Raw genomic sequence first — 20,913 nt, 5'->3', positions numbered from 1 at the left:
AGGCCCAGCCCTCAAGAATGATGGGGCTGGCCTGTGCCCCCTTACCACATAGAATTTCTAGGACCCAGAGGTAGTGTCTGGCTCCCCCTGGGAAAGTGAGGTGAACTGATGAACCATTTCATGTGAGCACTGGCCTGGGGAGCACTGACCTGGGTGTAGATCTGGTCTAGGCTGGGTCTGTCCTCCGGAGCCTCCTCCCAGCACTGCTCCATCAGCTGGATACACTCAGGTGGCCCATGGTCAGGAGACACCAGGGGCCGACACAAGGGAGGGGGTGACACCACCTTCCTGATGATTTCTGCAATAAACAGCATGTGGATGATGGGTTCAAGGTCCCCAGCAAGGCTTGTGGGAAGGGGTTGGCCTGTGGTCCTGAGATGGAAGGCAGGGGAGGCCTCTGGGGGTACAGGGATCAGGCCTGAGAGTACTCCTTGGCTCCCCTGCTCTGTACCCCAGGACATGCTGGCCACTGGACCCAGGAGAGTCCAGGATGTGACCAGGGAAAGGGTCTCACGCTAGTAGCTGGAAGGGCGGGTTTTGAATTCTGGGTCTGCTATGACCTCTCTGGAAGATGGTGGACAAGACCAGAGATCGCTCTGAGCCTCAGTCTTCCCATCTGTGAAATTAGCTTAATAAACTGCCTTCTTGAAAGGGGTGTAGAGGGAAGAGAGGATGGATGTTAGGTGGCCAGCACCTACCAGTCTCTCCCTCACCCCCAAACCCAACTGCTGCTCCCTGCCCGTGATGACCACCCATGTGCTTGAAACCTTGACGCTGTGGCTCTTTCCACCAGCCCAGCCACCTGGAGACTTTCTGGTGCCAGTTCCCCATGGAAGAACGAGACTGTCTGCTTTCATTATCGTCATCATTATTATTTTCCCAAGGCAGCCCCTACCATGATCTTCCTATCCCCACTCCCTGTAATAAAGAACGCCAGTCTAAGTCGAGGTCCAACAGATCAGTGTTCTAGTTCTGGCTCTGCCACTTGCCAACACTCTGTGCCTCAGTTTCCCCAGCTAACAACTTGAAACAGCTCTGCCTCAGGAAGCTGTTGGGAGCCCTGGGGGGAGCTGTGAGATCACAAGGGCCCTGGGAAAAAGTGGGGCTGAAATCAGGAGGGGACTTCTAGATCACCCAGGCACATTCTAAGTTATATCACCTCCCTGAGCCTCAGTTTACTCACATATAAAAAGAGCATGAAACAGTCCAGACTCCCTAGGGCTCTCAGAGGTATAGTCCCCCTGAGGAGGACTGGGATTCCCCTCTCTTGGCCCAGGAACTGGGAGCCCTTGGTGCCCATGAGGAGAAGGTTCTTTCTGGACTTCAATCCCCTCCCCATTCCTTGTTGGCCCCCTTGCTGGGGAGAGAGCATGAGTCCCTGCCTCATTGTACAGATAGGGAAACTGAGGCTCCTGGGAGTGAAGTGGCTCCCCTACAGCTACAGGGCTGATAAAGAGCAAACTCTCCATGTGAACCTGACCTCTTCCGGCATGATTTTCTTTGCCCAGAGGCTTCCAGCCCGCAGTCCTCAGACTCTGAGGGCCTCTAGGTACAGGGTCTGGAAAGCTGTATGCGCTTACAAAGAAGTGTGCACATACGGAATCAATAACACACAACACACCCATACAACTCTTTTGCAGAAGTATTCGGATGAGGCTGTGATGAATACATTTCAAAATACAAATGCCTTTCAAAGTGTTGCTGATTTCAGAGCAGATTCTGTCTTCGGGTATTGTCTCAGTCAGCGGATATTAAAAATCAAATAGCAGCATGTGAGGCTCCAAACGTTTTTGACATTAAAATGGAGTCCTCGGATGTGAATGTGCTGAAAACTATCCCCCAGGCCAGGCCGGGTCCCATGTTCCCTCACCATGCCAGGCCTGCTGTCCACACCCAAGACCTCACCAGGATTGACCAGCCATGCCCAGCTCTGTCGGAATATGCTCCATGGGTGACTCCAGAAGATTTGAGGGCAAGAGCCCTGACCCACTGCTTTCGCTTAGAAGTCCCTTCCCTTCTCTGAGCCTCACTCAGTTATGCCTGAAGAATGCACTTGCCCTCCCCCACCATGAGCTTGTCCAGGGAAATAATGCACATGACAGAGTTCTGGAAGTTGCTAGTACCCACCCACACCCCCCCCACACAGGATCTTGAGAAGATGTTATTTCTAAGAGCGAGGAGGATCTAAGTTGGGAAGTCAGGAGAGAATGTGGGGTCCCCCTATCATCATATCCTTAAAACCACTTGGGCAAATATTTATGAAGGGCCCACCGGGTGTCAGGCCCTTTGTCTAAAGAATTTCACTGAACCCTCACAACCACTCTGAGAGGCAGGCAACATGGTCCCCCCATTTTACAGATGACAAAACTGAGGCTCAGAGCCTAAGAGGGATTTAGTCAAAGTTATGAAGTGGACTGGCACGGATCTGGGCTTAGGTCGGTTTCCTCCAGTGACTGTGCTCTTTGCATTTTTCCTCCCTGAGTCCAGGGAAGTCACCCCCCCCCCCCAACACACACCGCCCCAGGAAGTAGCAGGCCCTGGACTCGCAGCCCAACCCAGTGGTGACCATCCAAGGGTTCCAGGCCTGGTTCTTTCCCCTAAAACCTCACAGAGTCCAGGCCCGAGGGGCCATGCCCTGGGTGCCAGGCTCACGTACTCCATCTGGCTGGTCTCCCCTCTCCTGGTGGGTGAATGTGGGGGGCCGGACTGCTAGGGATGTTGAACAAATGGCCTCAGAAAGGCTCCTCTCCTTCCCACTCCTCCACCTCATAAATTTGGGGCCTGGAATGCTCATTACTCACTGGGCAGGGCTTTGGTGGAGAAAGGAAGGGAGCCAGGCCTCCTGTAAGTTAAAGATTACCCACTGTGGGTGGGAGGGGATGGCAGGCTCGGTTCCATCTCGGCCCTGTCCTGCGGCTGAGATGCCAGGCCATCTGTGGGGACAGGTCCCTGGGACTAGACACAGGCAGTAGGGGGACAGCTAGAAGAATAGCCCAGGATCTGGCTCACCCCGACAGGGAACACAGAAGTGGAAGAAATGATTCTGAAGTTGGACCCTGGCACTGGGGTCAGAGAAGAAAATGTCTAAGACCAGGTGATGATGGGGAAGGTGTGAGTGAGGGTCCTGCACAGCTTGAAGGAGATGAAGATGCTCTTGAAGGAGCCGCACATGGGCAGAGAAGCAAGCCCCCAAATACTGAGCAGCCCAGCCACATCTGACATGGGCCAGATGTCTGGCCTGTTTTTTTTGTTTCACCCCATTTTAAAGATAAGAAAACTGAGGCTCGGAGAGGGGAAGTGATTTGTGGCAAGTCGTGTAGTAAGTAAGTGACGCAGCTGGGGAAAATTGAGGTCTGTAGAAGCACAAAGTCGCCACTAAGCAAGGGGTTGGTTAGAGCATGAGCCCCCAAAGACACAGCGATGACCCTGGGAGAGGCAGAAGGGGGTGGAGGTTTTCTCCCCGAAACCAGTGTCTTCAGCCCTGGAGCTGGTCACTGCCGTTTTCAGCAGAGCTGCCAAAGGCTGCCTGCCTTAAGACAAAGAAACTCAATTCTCACTGTCAAACCAGGCAAGCATGTCTGTGTGGTTATTCCCAGGGCCGGATTTCCTGATGGCCATGGGGCTCCCCAACACCATGGGGACCCCAGCCAGGGGAAGGCCACGGAAGGAAGACAGGGGTGCTGTACCTTCTGCAGAGAGGCCCGAGGAGCTGTAGGGTGGGCCTCGAGTCAGCACCTCCTGCAGGACAATGCCGATGCTGAAGATGTCTGCTTTGAGGGTGCCCCGCCCAGGCGCCCCTGGCGCCCGCAGCAGCTCCGGAGCCGTCCACAGCAACTCTGCAGTCACAGGGCAGGGCCACACCATCCTCACCCACCGACCCTCAAGCTGGACAGGGATGGGTGGGCATGTCACACATGTGGTGTCCTTGCCCAGGAGGACGTGGGTGCTTCTGTTCTCCCCATTCCCAGGCAAGGAGCCTGGGGCAGCTCAAGGTCACACCAGGGGAAGTGCTGGAAGGTTGGACATTTCCCCACCCCCACGCCTGCCCCATAAGCACCCGATGGAAACAGAGGCCCCAGAACCTACTAGTGGCCCCTGCCTACCCCCAAGCTGACCTTCTGGGGCTGGCTGGGGCCGGGGAACCCGCTGAACATCCAGGAGCTCCGCATAACCGTGGTCAGTGACCTTGAGAACAAAGCGTCCATCCACCACACAGTTGCGGGACTTGAGGCGGCCGTGGGGGAAATGCCGATGGTGCAGATAGCGCATACCCTAGTTGGACGTAACGGTGGTCCGGAAGGCCTGTGATGAATGGAAGGGGCCCTGGTCCTCTCCGAATCCCACAGACCCTAAAAACCCTTCCTGCCTCTTCTCACCTTTTCCCACATTGTTCAAGTTTTTCTTAGACAAAGTGGAAAGAGACTAGGTCTTGGAAATCTGAGCATCCCTTATTTCCTTGCCCTCTCCTTGGCCCCCCAGCTCCAAACCCAGGGAGGGTTCTCACACAGATCAAATCCTGCAGCAAAGAGGCCTTGAACGTCCAGTCCAGCCGTAGAGCCTCATTCCTCAGCAGGTCTTCCAGGCTGCCCCGGGCACAGTGCTCCAGCACTAGAGCGCTGACCCCAGGGGCCACAAAGACACCCAGACAAGCAGCCACATTCTCATGCCTCAGCTCCCGCATCTGTTGGGGCAAAGGGCACAGTACCAGCCCACAAGGGCTTGTCAAAGGCTGGACCAGGTACAATCCACATTTGGATTTAGCTTCTAGTATTTAGCACCCGGCACAGGGCAGAGCACAGAGAGGCACCAGAAATGTTGGATGGGTGGATAGATGGATGGATATGTGGATGGATGGATGGATGGATGGATGGATGATGAACAGATGGATGAATGGATGATGGATGGACAAATGGATGGTTGGATGAATGGATGGTCAGATGGATGGATGGATAGATGATGGAGAGGTGGATGGATGAATGATGGATGGATTGATGGATGGATGGATGATAGATGGATGGATGATGGATGGATGGTTGGATGGATAGATGGATGGATGGATAGATGTATGGATGGATCAAGGGAGATGACGGATAGGTGGATGGATGAATGATGGATGGATGGATGATGGATGGATGGGTGGATGGATGGACAGATGATGGTTCAATGAACAAGCAGGTGAAAAACCAAGTGGAAACATCATGTGTAAATAAGTCTTACCTTTCTCAGGAGGCTGAGGCAGCTGGGCCGCAGCTCAGGGGCAGTGCCCGCTTCAAACCTCTTCAGCCACACCCACTCTCCCTGTTTGAGGAAGAACAAGAGTTCACTGCTGCTGGTCCCCAGCTTTGTGACCTTGGGTAAATCTCTCCATGTCTATTGGCCTTGGCTTCTTCCCCATAAATTTATTCTTTCTGTGTGCTCCAAGCCAGGCAGAGCATGGCGGGTGGAAACTGAAGCTAGACTTTCACTTTGGTGGAGCCAAGAAAGGGGCCAGGCTTTGGCTGACAGACCCGAGTTCAGTCCTAACCCTGCCACTGTCTAGCTCTGTGACCTTGGATGTGTGACTTTGGATCTCTGAGCCTCATGTTACCCACTGGGGATGGGAGGGGATGGCAGTTTCAGTTCCATTGCTGCCCTGCCCTGCAGCTAAGATGCCAGGCCATCTGTGGGGACAGATGAGGGACACCTCAGAGGCTAACAATTGGTGTATATAAAGCATGTTAATTCCCAATCTCAAGGTCAGCTTTACTCTGCAGACCTCAGGCACCCACAACACCCCAAAGCTTGCAAAGTGAGTAGGGTGGGAGGTGCTTGACCCAGGGTCTGTAGGAGAGGGGAGGATGGAAGAGAAGGAAGCTTTGGCCCAGGGCTCTGTCGTCGCCTTGGCCTTGCCCAGAGCTGGCTCCAGCCTTGGCCCTTTGTCCTCTGGTCACTGATGGGTTTCTGCCTTGTTAGACTCACACGGCTCGTCAGCTAACTCAAAGGAGCAGACAAAACATGCTGTGTACATCATTAAAGCCTCCTTTCAGCATAAAAGAAAAAAGATGGGATTCTGCTGGAGAGAAGGTGGAAAAGAAGGAGCTTGAGCCTCATGTCACTTCCTGCACAATTAGCTCAGCTCTTCGACCGTGAGTCACAGAATATGAGGATGGGAGCACCAGTGAATTGTCGATCTTGAAAACCCAGCCCCTGAGAAGCCACAGTGTCCTCAGCAACTTTAGAATCCTGCTGGTCTAATCTCTGACTTCGCAGCCTTCCTATCAGCTGGTGGCGAGGCTCTGCCTAGAGGCAGAGTCTGGGGCTGGGTGCTGGCCCACACCTCTGGACCTCAGGGACCTGGGATCTCACCGCCCCTTGCTAAAAGAGGCCGGAGGGTGACCCAGGCTGGCCCCATGAGAGAAACCCTGGGGTGGACCCACGCCTGGAGTGCTCAGGCCCACGTGGCCAGGATCTGGGTACTTCCCAAGGTCCGGTCACAAACCATGCAAACTGGGAGCTGGGAGACTTGCTTTTCACTCCTACCATGCCACTGATTTGCTGTAGGACCCAGGAAAGTCACTTGTCTTCTTCAAGCCTCAGTTTCCCGTTCCATAATGGGAGTAGGGCATACCGAGCCCGAAGAGGCTGTGGGTGCCCTCGCCTTCTCCCAGACTCCAGCTCCTCAGGCCTGGACATTGGGATGACAGAAGCTCTCACCTGGTAAACGGCCACACTGGTGGGTTCCTGTGGGGCTGGCAGGCTCCTTGCTGACCCCTGGGCCACTGACCTCAGGCTTCCGCCCTCCACAGCACTCCTTGATTCGCTCAGGCTGTCCATGTTCAGCCTCTGCAGGGAGCAGCCATGGTCAAAGGCCTGGGCCAGGCTTCCATCAGCGGCTTACCCAGCCAGCCCGGTGCCTGCCCCACCTACCCGTCTGCTCGGGGGCCGATGGATGAAGGTGAGCTCCTGGGCTGTCAGCAGGATCCGGTGGGGGCCCCGCACCAGCTGCAGCTGTTGGATGCCCAATCTGGAGGCCAGAGAAAGTGCAGGGCGGACGAATGGTAAACATGTCACTCCCAACTTGATCCAGCCCCTTGGACCCACGCTGCCCTGGAGCCCTCTCCCCAGCAGCCCCAGCTGGGCTAGGAAGGCACCGCTGAGCACTTCCTCCTAAAAAGGCTCTCAGCCCCAGCTCAGGCTTCGCCCCCTGGCCTAGTATGCCTGCTGGTCCCTAGAGTTCACAAGTTCCCAAATTGCCTGGAGGCTTTCTGGGGTGATCAGAGCCTAGGGTGAGGGCTGGGGGGTAGAGCCCTAGCCCTCCTAGATGTGGCTAAGACTCAGGGAGTACAGAGAACTTCAGACCCAGGAAGAATTGTCTTTAACGCTGAAGGGCCCAGGGAGTCATCCTGGTCAAGCCCTCATTGTCCACGTTCATAGCCTGAAGCTCAGCAAGGGACAGTCCTGGGGGAGGTCCCAGGCTTCTTCCCCAGCTTTCAAATGGACATTTCAGGAGGCACCCCAGCCTCAACAGAGCCCTGACCAAGGTTCTAGGACAGACAGGAGTTATGGGTGGTCCTGAGGTCCTAGGAGGGTAGGAAAGTTTCCTGCGGATGGCCAGAACTGTGCCTAAGGAAGACACCTTGCGGGGGGAGGGGGGGTGCACCAAGGGGTGGAATGAGGCTCCAGGGTAGACAGAGTCTTACCTGATGAGGCACGTGAGGGCCCCGCCGGCCAGGACCAGGAGACAGGCCAGGGCAAAAGCCAGGAGGCTGCCAGGGGGCTGGGCATCTGTTGGGGGAGCAGGGCGCATGTGAGTCCTAACAGTAACAACAGCGAAAGGAGAGTGGCCCCTTTCCCCCAGCTCCTGCACCTCCCCCTTGACCTTCTTCTGGGAAATGGAAACACAAACCTCTCCCCAGGCCCTCCCCAGGGATGAGGCTCAGAATGGCCTCCAAGTGGGAATGTCCTATCTGTGGGCTGGTCATCACACACAAATACTGATTCCTAGTGTTTTCTGTCTGGGTTCTTGGCTCCCTGTACCCAGGTCCCCATGGACCCTGCTCAGATCCCATTATAGTCCTGATCATACCATGGTCTCTTGTCTCCTGGCATATTAGGTCCCTTCCCACTAGACAGCGTAGTTAGATAGGAGGACCTGTGTCTTACTCATCTCACTGTCCCTGGCACTCAACACAGGGCCTGGATGGGGCTCCATAAAAATTTTGTACCCCTCTCAATTGCTGTCTTACTTCTTACATTCCCCCTGGGATGGGCCACTCACTACCTGTTTTGGCAGCCGGTCTCATTGTCCTTCACTCTGACTGTTAGGAGAGCCCTCCTTAGGCTGAATCCAAATCTTCAGCCCTCATGTCAGGAGTTAGATATAAAGAGGCTGCTATAATATCCTCTTTATTTAGATATAAAGAGACTGGGCAAGGTTGGAAGGGCTACCTTGGGCAACCCTGGCATCAGCTTAGGCTGGCAAGGAGGCTAAATGCCCAGCACCATTCTGGAGAAAGGACGTTGGCCTCAGCTGCCACAGGAAGGGGGCCATCCCTTCCTCCCTCCTTGCCTCCTCCCTTCCTTCGCTCATTGGAGGGTGAGCACTGCTGTCTGCCCCCTGCAGAGGTCCCCAATCTGAGTTAAGTCTGACATAATAATAGCAGCAAATAGCTTGCAAGCCGATTACACTATTGTATTGCATTCAACACCTATTCTGAGACTATCCTGTAGCTCAGTTCGGTTATTCTGCACAATGACTTCTGGAAGCAGGGATGGTCATGATCACAACTTAGTAGGAGAGAAAACAGAGAGAAAGAATGGTCTGTGAGTAGCAGAGCCCAGGTTCAAAGCCAGGCAGTTTTGCTCTGGCATCTGGCCTCCTAACCACAGCTCCATCCTGACTCCCTCCTTGGCTCCCAGGGGCTGAGCTCTGAGTCTGAATCTGGAGGCAATGAGGGAGCAGGCATAGAGCCTGCAGCAGAAAAGTGTTCCAGGCCTAGGGGGTGGCAAGTGCCAAGTTTCTGAAGCATGAGCAGAGGCGTGTGATCAAGGGAGGGCAGGGCAGAGGAGGAGGAAGGCAGGCCAAGGAGTTGGGGGGCCAGGGTGCTGTGAAGTCCAAGGCCAGGATTCCAACGACGTGACTCCGGGTAAGGCCAAGTTCTTCAGGTTCTGCTGGGGGCATGCCAGATCTGATCACGTTTCCAAAGGATCCTCCAGCCTTCCGGGTTGTACGAGGACAAGGGGGGAAGCAGGGTAGCAACCCAATGAGAGATGATGAGGGCCTGGGCCGGGCAGGGCCAGGGAGGGATGAACCGCTCTACTTCTGGGCCAATTCCAGAGATGGAGACCCTAGGGTTTGCTGACCGATCAGTTGTGGGGTGTGAGGTTAGAGGTTCCTGCGCCTCTGGGAGGTTGGGAGGCCGTGACCTGCAATGGGGAAGATGATGGGAGGCAGGTTGGGGGCCAGATCAGGAGTTCAGGTTCAGAATACACCAAGTCTGAGATCCAACTAGACCTCCAGGTAGCATCTTACTGGACATGTCCAGTAGGAGGTGGGACAGATACGGATTTTGGGAGTCAACAAGGCTGTAAAGGTCAATCTGGGGGCCACAAGAATGGGTGAGATGTCAAGGGAGTGAGCGCAGAGGGAACACAAAAAGGCTCAAAGCACCGAGCCCACAGGTGTCCGTGGTAACAGGCCGGGTCTGCAGAAGAACAGAAAAGGTGACCAAGAAGTAGCACAAGCCAGGGAACCTGGAGAGTGATGGAGCAGCGGGAAGGAGGGAGAGGGACTGACACTCCCTGGCCCAGCAAGGCACAGACTGACAACTAGCCCTGGGTCTCAGCCCTGCAGAAGCCATTGGTAGCCTCATTATGACTGCTTCTGTTACAAGAGGGGTGGAGAGAGTCAGTGGAGAGGATTCAAGAGAAGAGGGGAAGTGACATTTAGTCCACTTAGCATGGGCACCATTTCAAGGAATCTTTTTGCCAAAGAGAGTCAGGGAACGCAGAGGAGCCTGAAAGGAGGGGTGAATGAATGAATGGCTCTCTAAGGTTAACATTTCAAGACAGATAATCAGAGAAAACAAAGAACATGGCACGTCCTCTTGCCAACAAGACCCCTGAGATTCAGGCGGTGGAGAAGCCAGCAGTGGACAGGACGAGTCCAGCCCGTCCTAGGGTTCCTAGATGCCCCCTGGGGAAGTAGTTTTCACTGAGGATCTGCGACCACGTAGCCCCTTCCCATCTCCTCGAAGCACAAACCCTGCTCCTAGGCTCTGCCTTGCCCCTCGTGCAAGGACAAGCAGTGGAGGGTGCTAGGTCTTTGTTCCTATTTCTCCACAAAACATGGAGAACAAGAGAGGGTGTTTAACTTGCCCAAGTTCACACAGCTAGTCAGCAGCGGCACTGAACACATTTGCCCCAAAGCCCCTGCATCTAGGCTCTCCATCCATGATGCCCGATTTGTTGTATTGGAGATGATCATGACACTCCTGGGCTAGAGAGTGAGCTGTCGTTTTGGATTCCTGGGAGAAGACCCATCCCTTGGCCGGTGCTGCTGCTCAGTCCCCCACCACTACCCCCTCAAAGCCCTGGCTCAGAGCACCTGCCCTTCCCCTGCTCCCTTTATCAGGGAGTTTCATCATGGTTGCTGGCCGTGGGCAGGAGTCTTCTCTGCTGTCGCACCCTCTATTCTCGGCATTGAGCGTAGGACACAGCGGGTGCTGAATAAATGTTGGCTGATTGATTGGTTGAATGAATGAATTGAAACCTGTTAGATGGTGAGGTCTGTGAGCCAGGGCTGATGGAGCCCAAAGGAGAGAGATCCCCCTTCATCAGCCCCTGGCTTCCCTGCTCACAGCTCTGATCACACTATGCTGTGTCCTTTTCAGCTGTCTCCATCTCTGCCACGAGATAGAAGCCCCTGGAAAGCAGGCCCTGGAGCTGGTCTTCAAGCACATCAGCTCTACGAGGACAGGGACATCAATCATTCACTCCTCTATCCATGGGGCTGGGCACAGTGCCTGACACGTGGGAGGTCCTCCAGCAGCATTTGTGGAAGAGAAGGGGCAAAGAAGCAATTGGATGAAGGCAGCTTCATGAGCTACCTGCTAATCTGGAGGATGGATGACACCAGTCCTCCCCAGCGTGGGACACACACCCTTTGAACATAAAGGTGCTGTGGGGATCACGGAGGAGAGGCCCCAGCCCTGACAGATAAGACAGGTGAGATTTAACCTGGCAAGGTGGCGAGCACTCCAGGAAGGAAAAAAATGCATTGAATGGATGGACAGATGGATGGATGGTTGGATGGACAGATGGATGGATGGATGGATGGATGGACGGACAGATGGATGGGTGGATGGATGGATGGATGATGAATTACCTCTCACACATAGCATATTGGGGTCAAACCAGCAGCTGGAGTCACGTGCTGGAGGGGCCCCTCCTGGAAAGTGTATGGCCCTGTCCAGGGGCTGCACTCGCCATGTGCCTGTGTCCAGAATGTGGGTGGGGACCAGCTGGCTTCCCCGACCATCTGTGTCCAAAATGACATACTGAGCCAGCCTTCTGCCCTTCTCATCCGTCCGGATCCTCTGGCTAAAGCCAGCCACGTTCAGAGACCCTGTATGGTCCCCCAGGTGGGCCCCAGAGAGCCCGGCCCCATGGCTCTGAGAGCGGTTCAGGGCATGGATCAGCAGGACAACCGCATCATAGATGGTCCCAAAGAGAGGGGACACCTGTGGAAGAGATGGTTCCTCAACCACATAACCCCATGACACAGACTCCCACACATCTCTAAGCCCTGCCGGCGATGATCTTGTGGATTATCACCCCACCCTGCCCCCCACACAGCCCTCTCTGTGGTCCCGCTGGGACTTCAGTCCCCGCTCAGCCGTTAGACAGTCTCCATGGCCACCACCAACTCTGACATCTCACAGGCACCTCCAATCTGCCCGGTATGTCCAAAACGGAACTCCTGTTCTTCAAGGTTTCTGTCTGGTTCTGCGACACAAACATTCCTCCCACAATCTGGGAAATGGAACAACCACCTGCCTGCTGTCTCAAGTCTAGATCTGATTCCCGACTCTTCTCTTTCTCTCTTCCAGTTCATCACTGAATCTTTTCGGTTCTATTTCAGAACTTATTCTCAGCCCAACTGACTCCTCACCTGCTCTGCTCCTGCCATCTGGGTCCAAGCCCCGTCACCCTCACCTGGCCTACACAGGAGCCTCCTAAAGGCCTCCTTGCTTCATCTAGGTCTCTTCAGGTCACTCAGGCAACCAAAGCAATTTTTTGTGAAAAACCATAAATCAAGGGGCACCTGGGTGGGGCAGTCGTTGGGCGGCCAACTCTTGGTTTCAGCTCCGGGGTCATGGGCGGCCAACTCTTGGTTTCAGATCTTGGGGTCATGGAATCGAGCCCCGGGTCGGGCTATGACTCAGCACAGAGCCTGCCCAGATTCTCTCTCCCTCTGCCCCTCCTGCTTATTCTCTCTCTCGCTCTCGCTCTCACTCTCTCTCTCTCACAAACAAATCTTAAAAAAAACAAAACAAAAAAAAAAAACCTATGAATCAAATTATTTCTTACTTAAAACCTGCTGGTGTCTTCCCATTTCCCTTATAAGTTGAGACTCCTTGACTGGCATAAAATGCCCCACTGGCCACGCCCCAAGCTTATCTCAGACTCCTGTTCCCTTGTGACATGACAGTCCAGCTGTCCACGCCCTCTGCCTGTTCCTCTAGCCTCCAAAGCTCACTCTGCCTCAGGGCCTTTACACCTGACACTGCCCCCGCCTGGGTGCTCCTCGTCCAGATCTGCACCCTGGCTGCCTCCTTCCCATTCAGGACTCCGATCAAGGGCTAACTCCTCACAGTGTGCTCCCCTGCTTGTCCTAACTCCTGTTACCCTCTTCTCCATCCCGGCCACTCTCTGTCACTTTATCCTGTTTTTTGTTGTTTTTTTTTTTTTTTCTTGGCGACATTATCACGATTTGAATTCGGTTGTATGGTTGCTTGGCTATTATCTGTCTTGCCCTAATGGAAGCTCCCTGAAGGCCAGGTCTGCCTTATCCATCACTGTGTCCCTGACACCTGGCCCAGGGGCAGAGCAGAGGGACCCCATTCACAATTGTCAGATGAATGGCTCCTGTTAAGGCCCTCCATCAGCCTCTACATTCCTGTCACTACCTCCAGACGCTGCTGTCTTCTTGTCACCAAGAAACAGACATCCCAAGGGGGACTCAAGCAGCTGAGTCCTCCTGTGCCAAAGCCGAGCCAGCACTCACGCCCCCAGTTCCTCTGGCCCCCCTCAGATTCACAGCAGTGACTCCAGAAAACATTCCTATTCTCCCACACCCCGGCATCTCGCCTGCTGATCTGCACAACGTGCTAGGCGATGCAGAGGAAGAAGAGGGAGAATGTCTGTGAGAGGAAGAGCAGCTGGGCCAGAAAGGAAAATTGCAGGCGCTGAGCTGGAGATAGAAAAATAGAAGCAAAAAGTCACAGGAGAGGGAGAATTGAGGAAGCAGGCCAAGAGAGACTAATAGACACCCACACACAAGCAAGCACGCGCACGCACACACAGACACAGACGACAGAGAGAAAGAGAAAACTGGAGATGGCACAAGTGCCCCTAGGGACTAGACAGGGACACTTTGTCCAGTAAGGGACAGGTCACGTGGGGCTGAATTGGGCAGGCGGCTGGCTGACCAAGACCAGGAAGGCCTAGAGTGCGTGAAGAGTGCGTGTAACCCGCCCAACAGCCCCGTACTCCGGGCCCGGTGAGGGCTTGGACAGACCCACCTGCTCTGGTTCCAAGTGCATGGCCACCTCTCCACTGGCCACAGCAGCTTCAAAGGCCTTGTCCGTGGGGCCAGACTCCAGGCTGATGGTGAGCACGGCGTCATAGACCTCCCGCAGGGGCCCGCTGTCGCTGAGGGCCAGGTAGGAGTGGTTGCGGTAGGGCAAGGCGAACAACATGGTATCGTAGGGCAGGAAGACCAGCCTCCCGTCTGCCAGGCCCCGGGCCCACGCTCGGCTCAGCAGGGCGGTCTGCTCCAGGCCCCCCAGGAGCGCCGAGTGCATACACAGCACCACAACTGGAGGCAGGGGGCGGGAGGGGTTCGTGACAGGCTTGCCTCTGCAGGACTTCCCCGCAGCCCAGGGTCTGTGGCCCTGGAGAGCTGCTCTGAGCAATCAGGTCTGATCCCCACTGTGAGCACATTCCTCTTTGCCTTCACGAAGGAGATAGGCCCTTGGTGACTCGGCAGCCAGGTTTGTCCCCAGGCCTCCAGGACAGAAGGGAGCCCTTGCCCAAGGCAAGTGTCTCACACACCTACCCAAGATAGTGGTCCCCTGTATCTTTCCTCTCTTCTCCATTTGGGTCCCTGACCAGGGCTATAACCTCAGCCAACAAAGGGCCACCCACTCAGGTTCCTGCAACAGTCTCTTTTCTCTAGAAAATCCATGAAAACAGAGCCATTTAGGAAGGCTGGGGGTCTCCCTGCTGGCACCTAAGGCCCTCTGGTCATGTGGAAGTCAGAGCCTAGAGTCCTGGGCTCTGCTGAGCCCCTGGGTGGCCATGCTGTGTGGGTCATGGGCCACAAGCCACCTGCTCCCTGCCCCAGCAGAGTGGGGAAGATGCTCAGAGATTCACTCAGTAGGCCCAGGAAGAAATAGAACCAAGGATTCCTTTGCCCCATCTCTTTGGCCCTGTGTTTACTCTGGCTTCACACACAAAAAAAAAAACCCTTCATGTGATAAGTTGGGGGTGCTGTTCTGCAGTTGCCCACAGGGGAAAGCTGATACCCACAACCTGGGAGGAAGCATGCACTGGGTTGGAGAGGGTTTAGTAGCCTCATGTGGCTGATGAGGAAACCATAGCACAGAGAGGTTTAGTGAGTTGCCTGAGGTCTCATAGCTGGTAAGAGGTGGGGCCAGGAGTGAGATTCTGGCAATCTGACCCCAAAGAATGTGCCCTGAACTCCTCTGCCTCCTGGTTCCTGAAAGCCAGAGATTTGGTTGGAACTCAAAACTCGGCAACAAGGGTGGAGAAGGAGTCTAATGACATGGCCCCCACTGCTGCCACTGTGTTCAGGCCACGCACAACGGAGCTGTCCATTCTCCTAGTCCCATTGTCACGTTACTCCATTCCCTTGCACTGGAACACCTTCTTCCTCATTGCCGCCTTCACTCAACTTCCTCTCAGGCCCAGCCCTGGTGTCACCTCCCCTGGGAAGCCCTCCCCAGCCCCAAACAAAGCACCTCCTACAAGATCATAGCTCCTCACTGCTGGGGCCTGGGTGCTGTCTCCCCACCACTGCCCCCCCACGCCCCCCAAGCCCAGCCAGGCTCTGGCCCAGGGCAACGCTCAGTGACTTTTGGCTGAAGGACGTATTTTCAGAGCACTCAGCCCCAAGCAGCTGCTGCTCATGACACCATGAGGCTGTATTGATCCCCATTTCACCTGCTGGAAAACTGGGGCTCAGAGAAGTGAGATCCTGCTCCTAGCGGGCAGTGGGCACCCCGGGCCCAGATCTTGCTGTCCACCTGGAGTGAACTCTCAGAGCGGCCACACGAGCTGGTGGGCTGCCCACCCTCCCCCGTCAGACGTGGGCTGCAGTTCCCTCAGGTGGGGGGCGGCAGTCACGAGTCTGAGAAACACTTTCCCCTGCTGCCTGCAAAACCTTCTCATACTTGCCACCTTTGTGCCATTCTCATTTCTCTCTTGTACTCAGTTCTGCTCTTCTCTCTTTCTGTTCCCTTCCTTCTTTCTTTTTTTGTACGGCTCTTCTTGATTCGCTAGTTTCTTGACCCTCCCCCCGATGGGCCACACGCCACAGTTTGAAATAACCCCAATCTGGATTAACTTTGAAGTCCCTTCAGTTTTCCAGGTGCCGCCTCTGCCCCACAGTCTACACACCATGCCTCTCCTTACCTGACTACTTCCTGAAACACAGGCATCTGCCACCTCTCCCAAAAAGCCTCAGAGCCCCAGGGCCCAGCCCCAAATCTCCTCTGATTTTCCAAGCCTCTGTTCCCTCAGATGGTCTTGAACTCTCTGTCATAATCCCCGGCTTATATACCTGTCTCTCCGTCACATAGTCATGTCCGGAGCTCCCTTGTCTGTCCTGTTCCCCTGCTTGACCAGCATTCAGCACAACAGGGGCTTGAGAAAGGCAAGAAGTGACTGCCTCAGTCAGGGAAGCATGTGCCTCTTGATCTCAGGGCTATAAGTTCAAGCCCCACTTTGGGTGTAGAGGTCACTTAAAAAAAAAAAAAAAAAAAAAAAAGAGTGATTCTGACTCTAGCTGCCTCCCTGGCTCAAGTACTGCTACGCTTTCATTTCCTTCAGGGTACTAGGCAGGAAGCAAGGAAGCTTTGAGCTCTCATTCCACAACTAACGCTTGAATCAGAGCTCAAAATCCAATGGCACGGCTTGCCAACTGTGTGACTCGGGCACGTTACACACCTTCTCTGAGCTGCAAAGTGCAGAGCTCAACAGCACTCACTCACAGGGCTGCTGGGAGATTAAATGCAGGGCTGCCATCCAGGGCTCAGGCCAGTGTCTTCACAGCCACAGGAAGTCCGGCTGCCCACAGGAGGAAGGCACCGAGATACACTTACTTTTCAGGCTGTCCACGCTGCAGAGCTGCTCCAGGACCTCCGTGGCCCCCTGCTCCCCGGGTCCTAGAGAAGTCACCAGCCCCACAGGCAGCCCATGTGTCCTGAGAGTCATGGCCACCTGCCGGGCTGTGGCCACCCAGATGTCCTGGTGGGAGGACACGATGGCCACGTGTGCCCAGCCGAAGTGTCTCATGATGGACAATAGCACGTGGGCCCCTGAAGGCAAGGTGGGCACTAGCTCCCCTCCTCCTTCGGGAGCTCCGCACACCCAAGAGAAGAGGGTCTTGCCCCAGCCTTGGGCCAGCAGAGCGGCTGCTTGGCAGTAACCAGGATTGACGGGACCCACAAAAGCAGCTATGGTGTTCTTATGGGCCAGGAACGTGGCCAGGGCATGAGGGGTGTCACAGCCTGTGGGAAGGACCACGGAAGCCAGCCTTGAGCCCAGCACCAGTGAGGAGTCCTGGTTGGCTTGGTCCACAGCCAGCTGGGCAGCCACACTGGGGAGGGCCTGGGCAAAGATGGGGTCACAGTCCCAGGGGCCCAGCACTCCTAAGGTGAAGGTCCCTGCCCCCAGGGCCAGATTGGGGAGGGAGCCAGCCCACAGGAAGGCACCCCAAAGCACCACAGAGAGAAGAGGAGGGGAAAAGGCTGTCCTTGGATGACGGACAGTGGCCCCCCACAGGCCCTGGGAGGGCAGGCACATCTTCCCACGTAGCCACGCCCAGCACCAATCTTCAGGGTACACGGCCCCCTGTGAGTCCTGGGAAAGGGGGACAAGAATAAAGTTTGCTTTCTGACACTTTCTGCCATTACTGCCTGCATGATTTTGAAGCAGACAGCACCTCTCCCCAGAACCTCAGCCTCCTCATTGATAAAAGGAGGGATTTGGACCCATGATGTCTGAAGACTGCTCCCCCTTTAGGGGCCCTACATCCTCCCCAAGACTGGCTCACAGCCTGGTGACGCCCGAGTATGGTCCCAGGCTGAAGCTTGGTCCCTCAGTGGGGGCTCGGGAGTCAGAGCTAGCCAGCCCTGGCTCCTATTCTCCCCTTTCTTGTTGCCCTAACCCCATCTCTGAGTTTTCTAAGCCTCATTTTCCTCTTCTGTAAAAATGTGAGAAACAAAGACTACTTTATGGAGGGATTGTGATAGTTAAGTGGCATGACATGAAGCACTTAGCACAGTTCCTGATACTTAGGTGTTCCATAAATCCTGCTTTTCTCCCCCTATTATTTGTTTGTTTCCTTCACTCATCCACCCAGGTGGGCCAGTCCCCTGGTCCCCCTCTGAGCGTCCCCTGTCCCATCCCCTCAAGCCCAGCACCATCCCCCAGCACTTGACTCTGCTGGACTCTGGGGTGCCTTAGCACACACATGTTTGTAGCAGGCGGGTTTACAATGCGCGTGCACAGCCCCCTCTCTAATCTGCTCAGCCCTGTTCAGACAAAGGCCTTTCTATCTCCATAGTACAGATGAGGAAACTAAGGGAGACTGGATAGAGTTGGCAGAGAGCCAGGATGAGGACAAGTCTCTCCCACTCATCCTCCAGCCCACGGATCTCCTTGACAAAGACATTTGGACTAAAGCACCCCCCCCCACTCCGTCCCACCGTCCCAGGACTTTGATGTCCACCCTCTGCCTACAGCCTGGTCATGGCCCATTCCCCAGCCACGGCCCTCAGCCAAGTCCTCCTGCCCGCTTCATGCAGCCTTCCACTCTGGGGCCCCTACGGATAAAATCCAATCTTACTCTTAAGAAACCGCTGGGCCGGTAGGGAGGTGGGTTCCAGAGAAGAGAAGAGCTGACTGCAAGTGCTGGTAGTAGGCAGGACCTGTAGGGAGGTGCTGTGAGCTCATGGAGGGCTTCCCAGGGGAGGCGAGCTGGAAGCAGCCTACACTTGGAAGCGTAGGTCAGGAGAGTAAGGGATACCTCTCAATGCCAACAGCAATGGTCTTTGCAGAAGAGGTCCCAGAAATTATGTTCAGGGGCTCCTGGGTGGTGCAGTTGCTTAAGTGTCTGACTCTTGGTTTCGGGGCTCAGGTCATGATCTTAGGGCGGTAAGATCGAGCCCTGTGTGAGCACGGAACCTGCTTGAAAGCCTCTCTCCCTCTGCCCCTTCCACTCATGCTCTCTTTCTCTCAAATAAATATATTTAAATCTTAAAAAAAAAAAAGAAAGAAATGATGTTCAGTGCAGAGGAATAAGAAGGTCCTTGGAATCACACAGCAGAATAAACCCTGATTTTTATCACTCACTTGTCCCTAACCCTGGATGAGTCGCTTAAGTTCTCTGGCCTCCATCTTCCCATCTGTAAAGTAGAGATGAAACTAGCTATCCAGCAAATATTGTGACAAAAACTAAAATGCTTAGAGTGTCTATGATGGGGATATCACTGGGGTAGGGAGGTAAATAAGTAGTAAGTAGTACTTGCTAAATGGAAGTAAGTGGGTACTTACTTGGAATAGTTTCTCATCATCACCAGCACCGTCACTGTCACGACCATCCCCATCTCGGGATCTTTGAGGAGCGGCAGGGGTACTGTGGTGTGAAAAGAGCTGGACAGGAACTTTCTGCCCCTGCCCTCCTTGAGGCCTCAACCTCCCTACCTGTGAGAGTCGCCAGTTGGCAGTGCTGGCCAACCCTGAGCCCTTCAGGCCTGTGATACTACAGTTCTCCCAGCTCGGGGCTCAGGGACTTGGGGAGGGCTGCTCTCCTCCCAGCCTCTGAGGAGCACTCTGTGCCCTCCCTCCTCCTCTGTCGTAATGTGCCAAGTGGTCTCCTAGCAATACCACCACTTGGGATGAACCCCTCTGGAGTAGCTGGGCTTGTTCTGGGCTCAGAGAGAGCTAATTGTTTCCGGTTGGAAACGTAAGCTTACGAGCCTGATACTAATGACAGCCACCTCGCCCCCTAGTTTGTACTTTCCAAAGCACCTGTGATCCACTACTTTCCCTTGTCCTCTCAGAGGCCCCAAGAAGAGGTCTTTTACCCTCTTCTTCAGAGGAGAAAACTGACTCTGGGGGAACAAGAGTGTGTTTGAACTCTCACCAAAAGTTAGGGTTGCGTTGAAACTGGAGCTTGGCTTCCTACCTCCCAACCGAAGACAAAGATCACCATTTTATCAAACACCAAGAACATCACAGCTGAAGGATCCTTGAAGAGCTAAACATCTAAAACAGCCCTTCTGTGTATAGATGGAGAAACTGAGGTACAGAGGCATATGGGTTTCTTTCAGTCCCACCAAACAGCAGCAGGCTCCCCGGCCCCACAGTCCTTCTAGCCACACTCAGCATCCCAGGAATCTTACAGCTGAAGAAGGCATGCAGGGGCTCAGAGAGGACTCGGGCCTGGACTCCTTTTAGCTCCAGTGCTGCTGCTGACTTGTGGAACAGAGCCCATGCCCTGTGCCTTGGTTTCCCCATCTGTACAGGGAGGGCTTAATTTAGATGTAGATCTCCAAAGATCCTTCAGCTCTAACGCTCTAGGTGTCAGTAGAAATCAGGAGATGGTTGATTTTTGTCTCTGAAGTTTTGTCCCATGTCCCAGCCCTTCCCTGAGTAGTGTGTGAGCTGCCGGCGCTCCCACCTCCAGCACAGTGGGTTAATTCAACACCCACCTGGGAAAACCATTTGTATTTTTAGACTCTAGGAGATGGACGCCAATGATTAGGAGCAGATTGTTTGGCTTATAGAGCAAGCCCATGGAATTAGTCAACTCATAGTAGAACCCAAAAAGATGACGATGCCTTTGGCTGCATTAAAAGACAAATGAGCAAAATAAAAAAGGTAATAGGAACCCAAGGAAGGAGGATGGAGGACTCCTGTTAGAGCAATGGCCCCTTCAGCTCCTGTAGCCAAGGGTCACCCTGCTGACAGCCCCCCCAAACCTGACTCTTCTTGCCTTCCTTGAGGGCAGTTCCCCAAAGACCCACCTGCCATGCTGTGCCATTGAAGCGGACTCACTGTATCTTTGTGGATCCTAAGGCTGCTGCATCAGGGTCACAGATGTTAAGCTCTCCAAGTAGGCTCTGGTCTGGGGAACCCCCATTCCCACCACAGCCCCCAGGGTTAACACTCTATCTCCAGCTGCCTGTCAGCTTCCCAGGGGTCTTGCCCAATGAGTGCCTCATATATGGCTCATTTCCTCCTTATCCCCCTCAGGGGCCTGAAGAAGCCACTTGGAAAATTCGATCTATTCAAACCCTAGGGCTCTGGGGAGCCAAGCAGAGAAAGGAAGGAGGGAATGAAGGACAAAGGAACAGAGGGAGAGAGGGAGGATGTCTTCAGCACTCCGGACAGCTCCAGAAC

General features: G+C 54.6%; 1 protein-coding gene across 1 annotated transcript in view; it reads right to left on the bottom strand.

Moving 5' to 3' along the window:
- LOC125079706 (guanylate cyclase D-like) overlaps positions 1-17,310 on the bottom strand; it is a 34,713-nt gene extending 17,403 nt beyond the window's left edge. Inside the window, exons 1-11 of the mRNA XM_047693493.1 lie at positions 16,608-17,310; positions 13,785-14,080; positions 11,366-11,720; positions 7,680-7,764; positions 6,907-7,003; positions 6,694-6,822; positions 5,218-5,298; positions 4,505-4,681; positions 4,116-4,272; positions 3,687-3,836; positions 150-298 (exon numbers count right to left, since the gene is read on the bottom strand). Of these exons, the coding sequence (XP_047549449.1) occupies positions 150-298; positions 3,687-3,836; positions 4,116-4,272; positions 4,505-4,681; positions 5,218-5,298; positions 6,694-6,822; positions 6,907-7,003; positions 7,680-7,764; positions 11,366-11,720; positions 13,785-14,080; positions 16,608-17,310 (2,379 nt within the window). The remainder of the gene's footprint in view (positions 1-149; positions 299-3,686; positions 3,837-4,115; positions 4,273-4,504; positions 4,682-5,217; positions 5,299-6,693; positions 6,823-6,906; positions 7,004-7,679; positions 7,765-11,365; positions 11,721-13,784; positions 14,081-16,607) is intronic.
- Between the last annotated feature and the right edge of the window lie 3,603 nt (positions 17,311-20,913).

Source organism: Lutra lutra, chromosome 10 (genome assembly GCF_902655055.1).
Source record: "Lutra lutra chromosome 10, mLutLut1.2, whole genome shotgun sequence".
Classification (NCBI taxonomy): Eukaryota; Metazoa; Chordata; class Mammalia; order Carnivora; family Mustelidae; genus Lutra; species Lutra lutra.
Note: the sequence above shows the minus strand (reverse complement) of the source record. Positions and strands in the feature narration are given on the sequence as shown.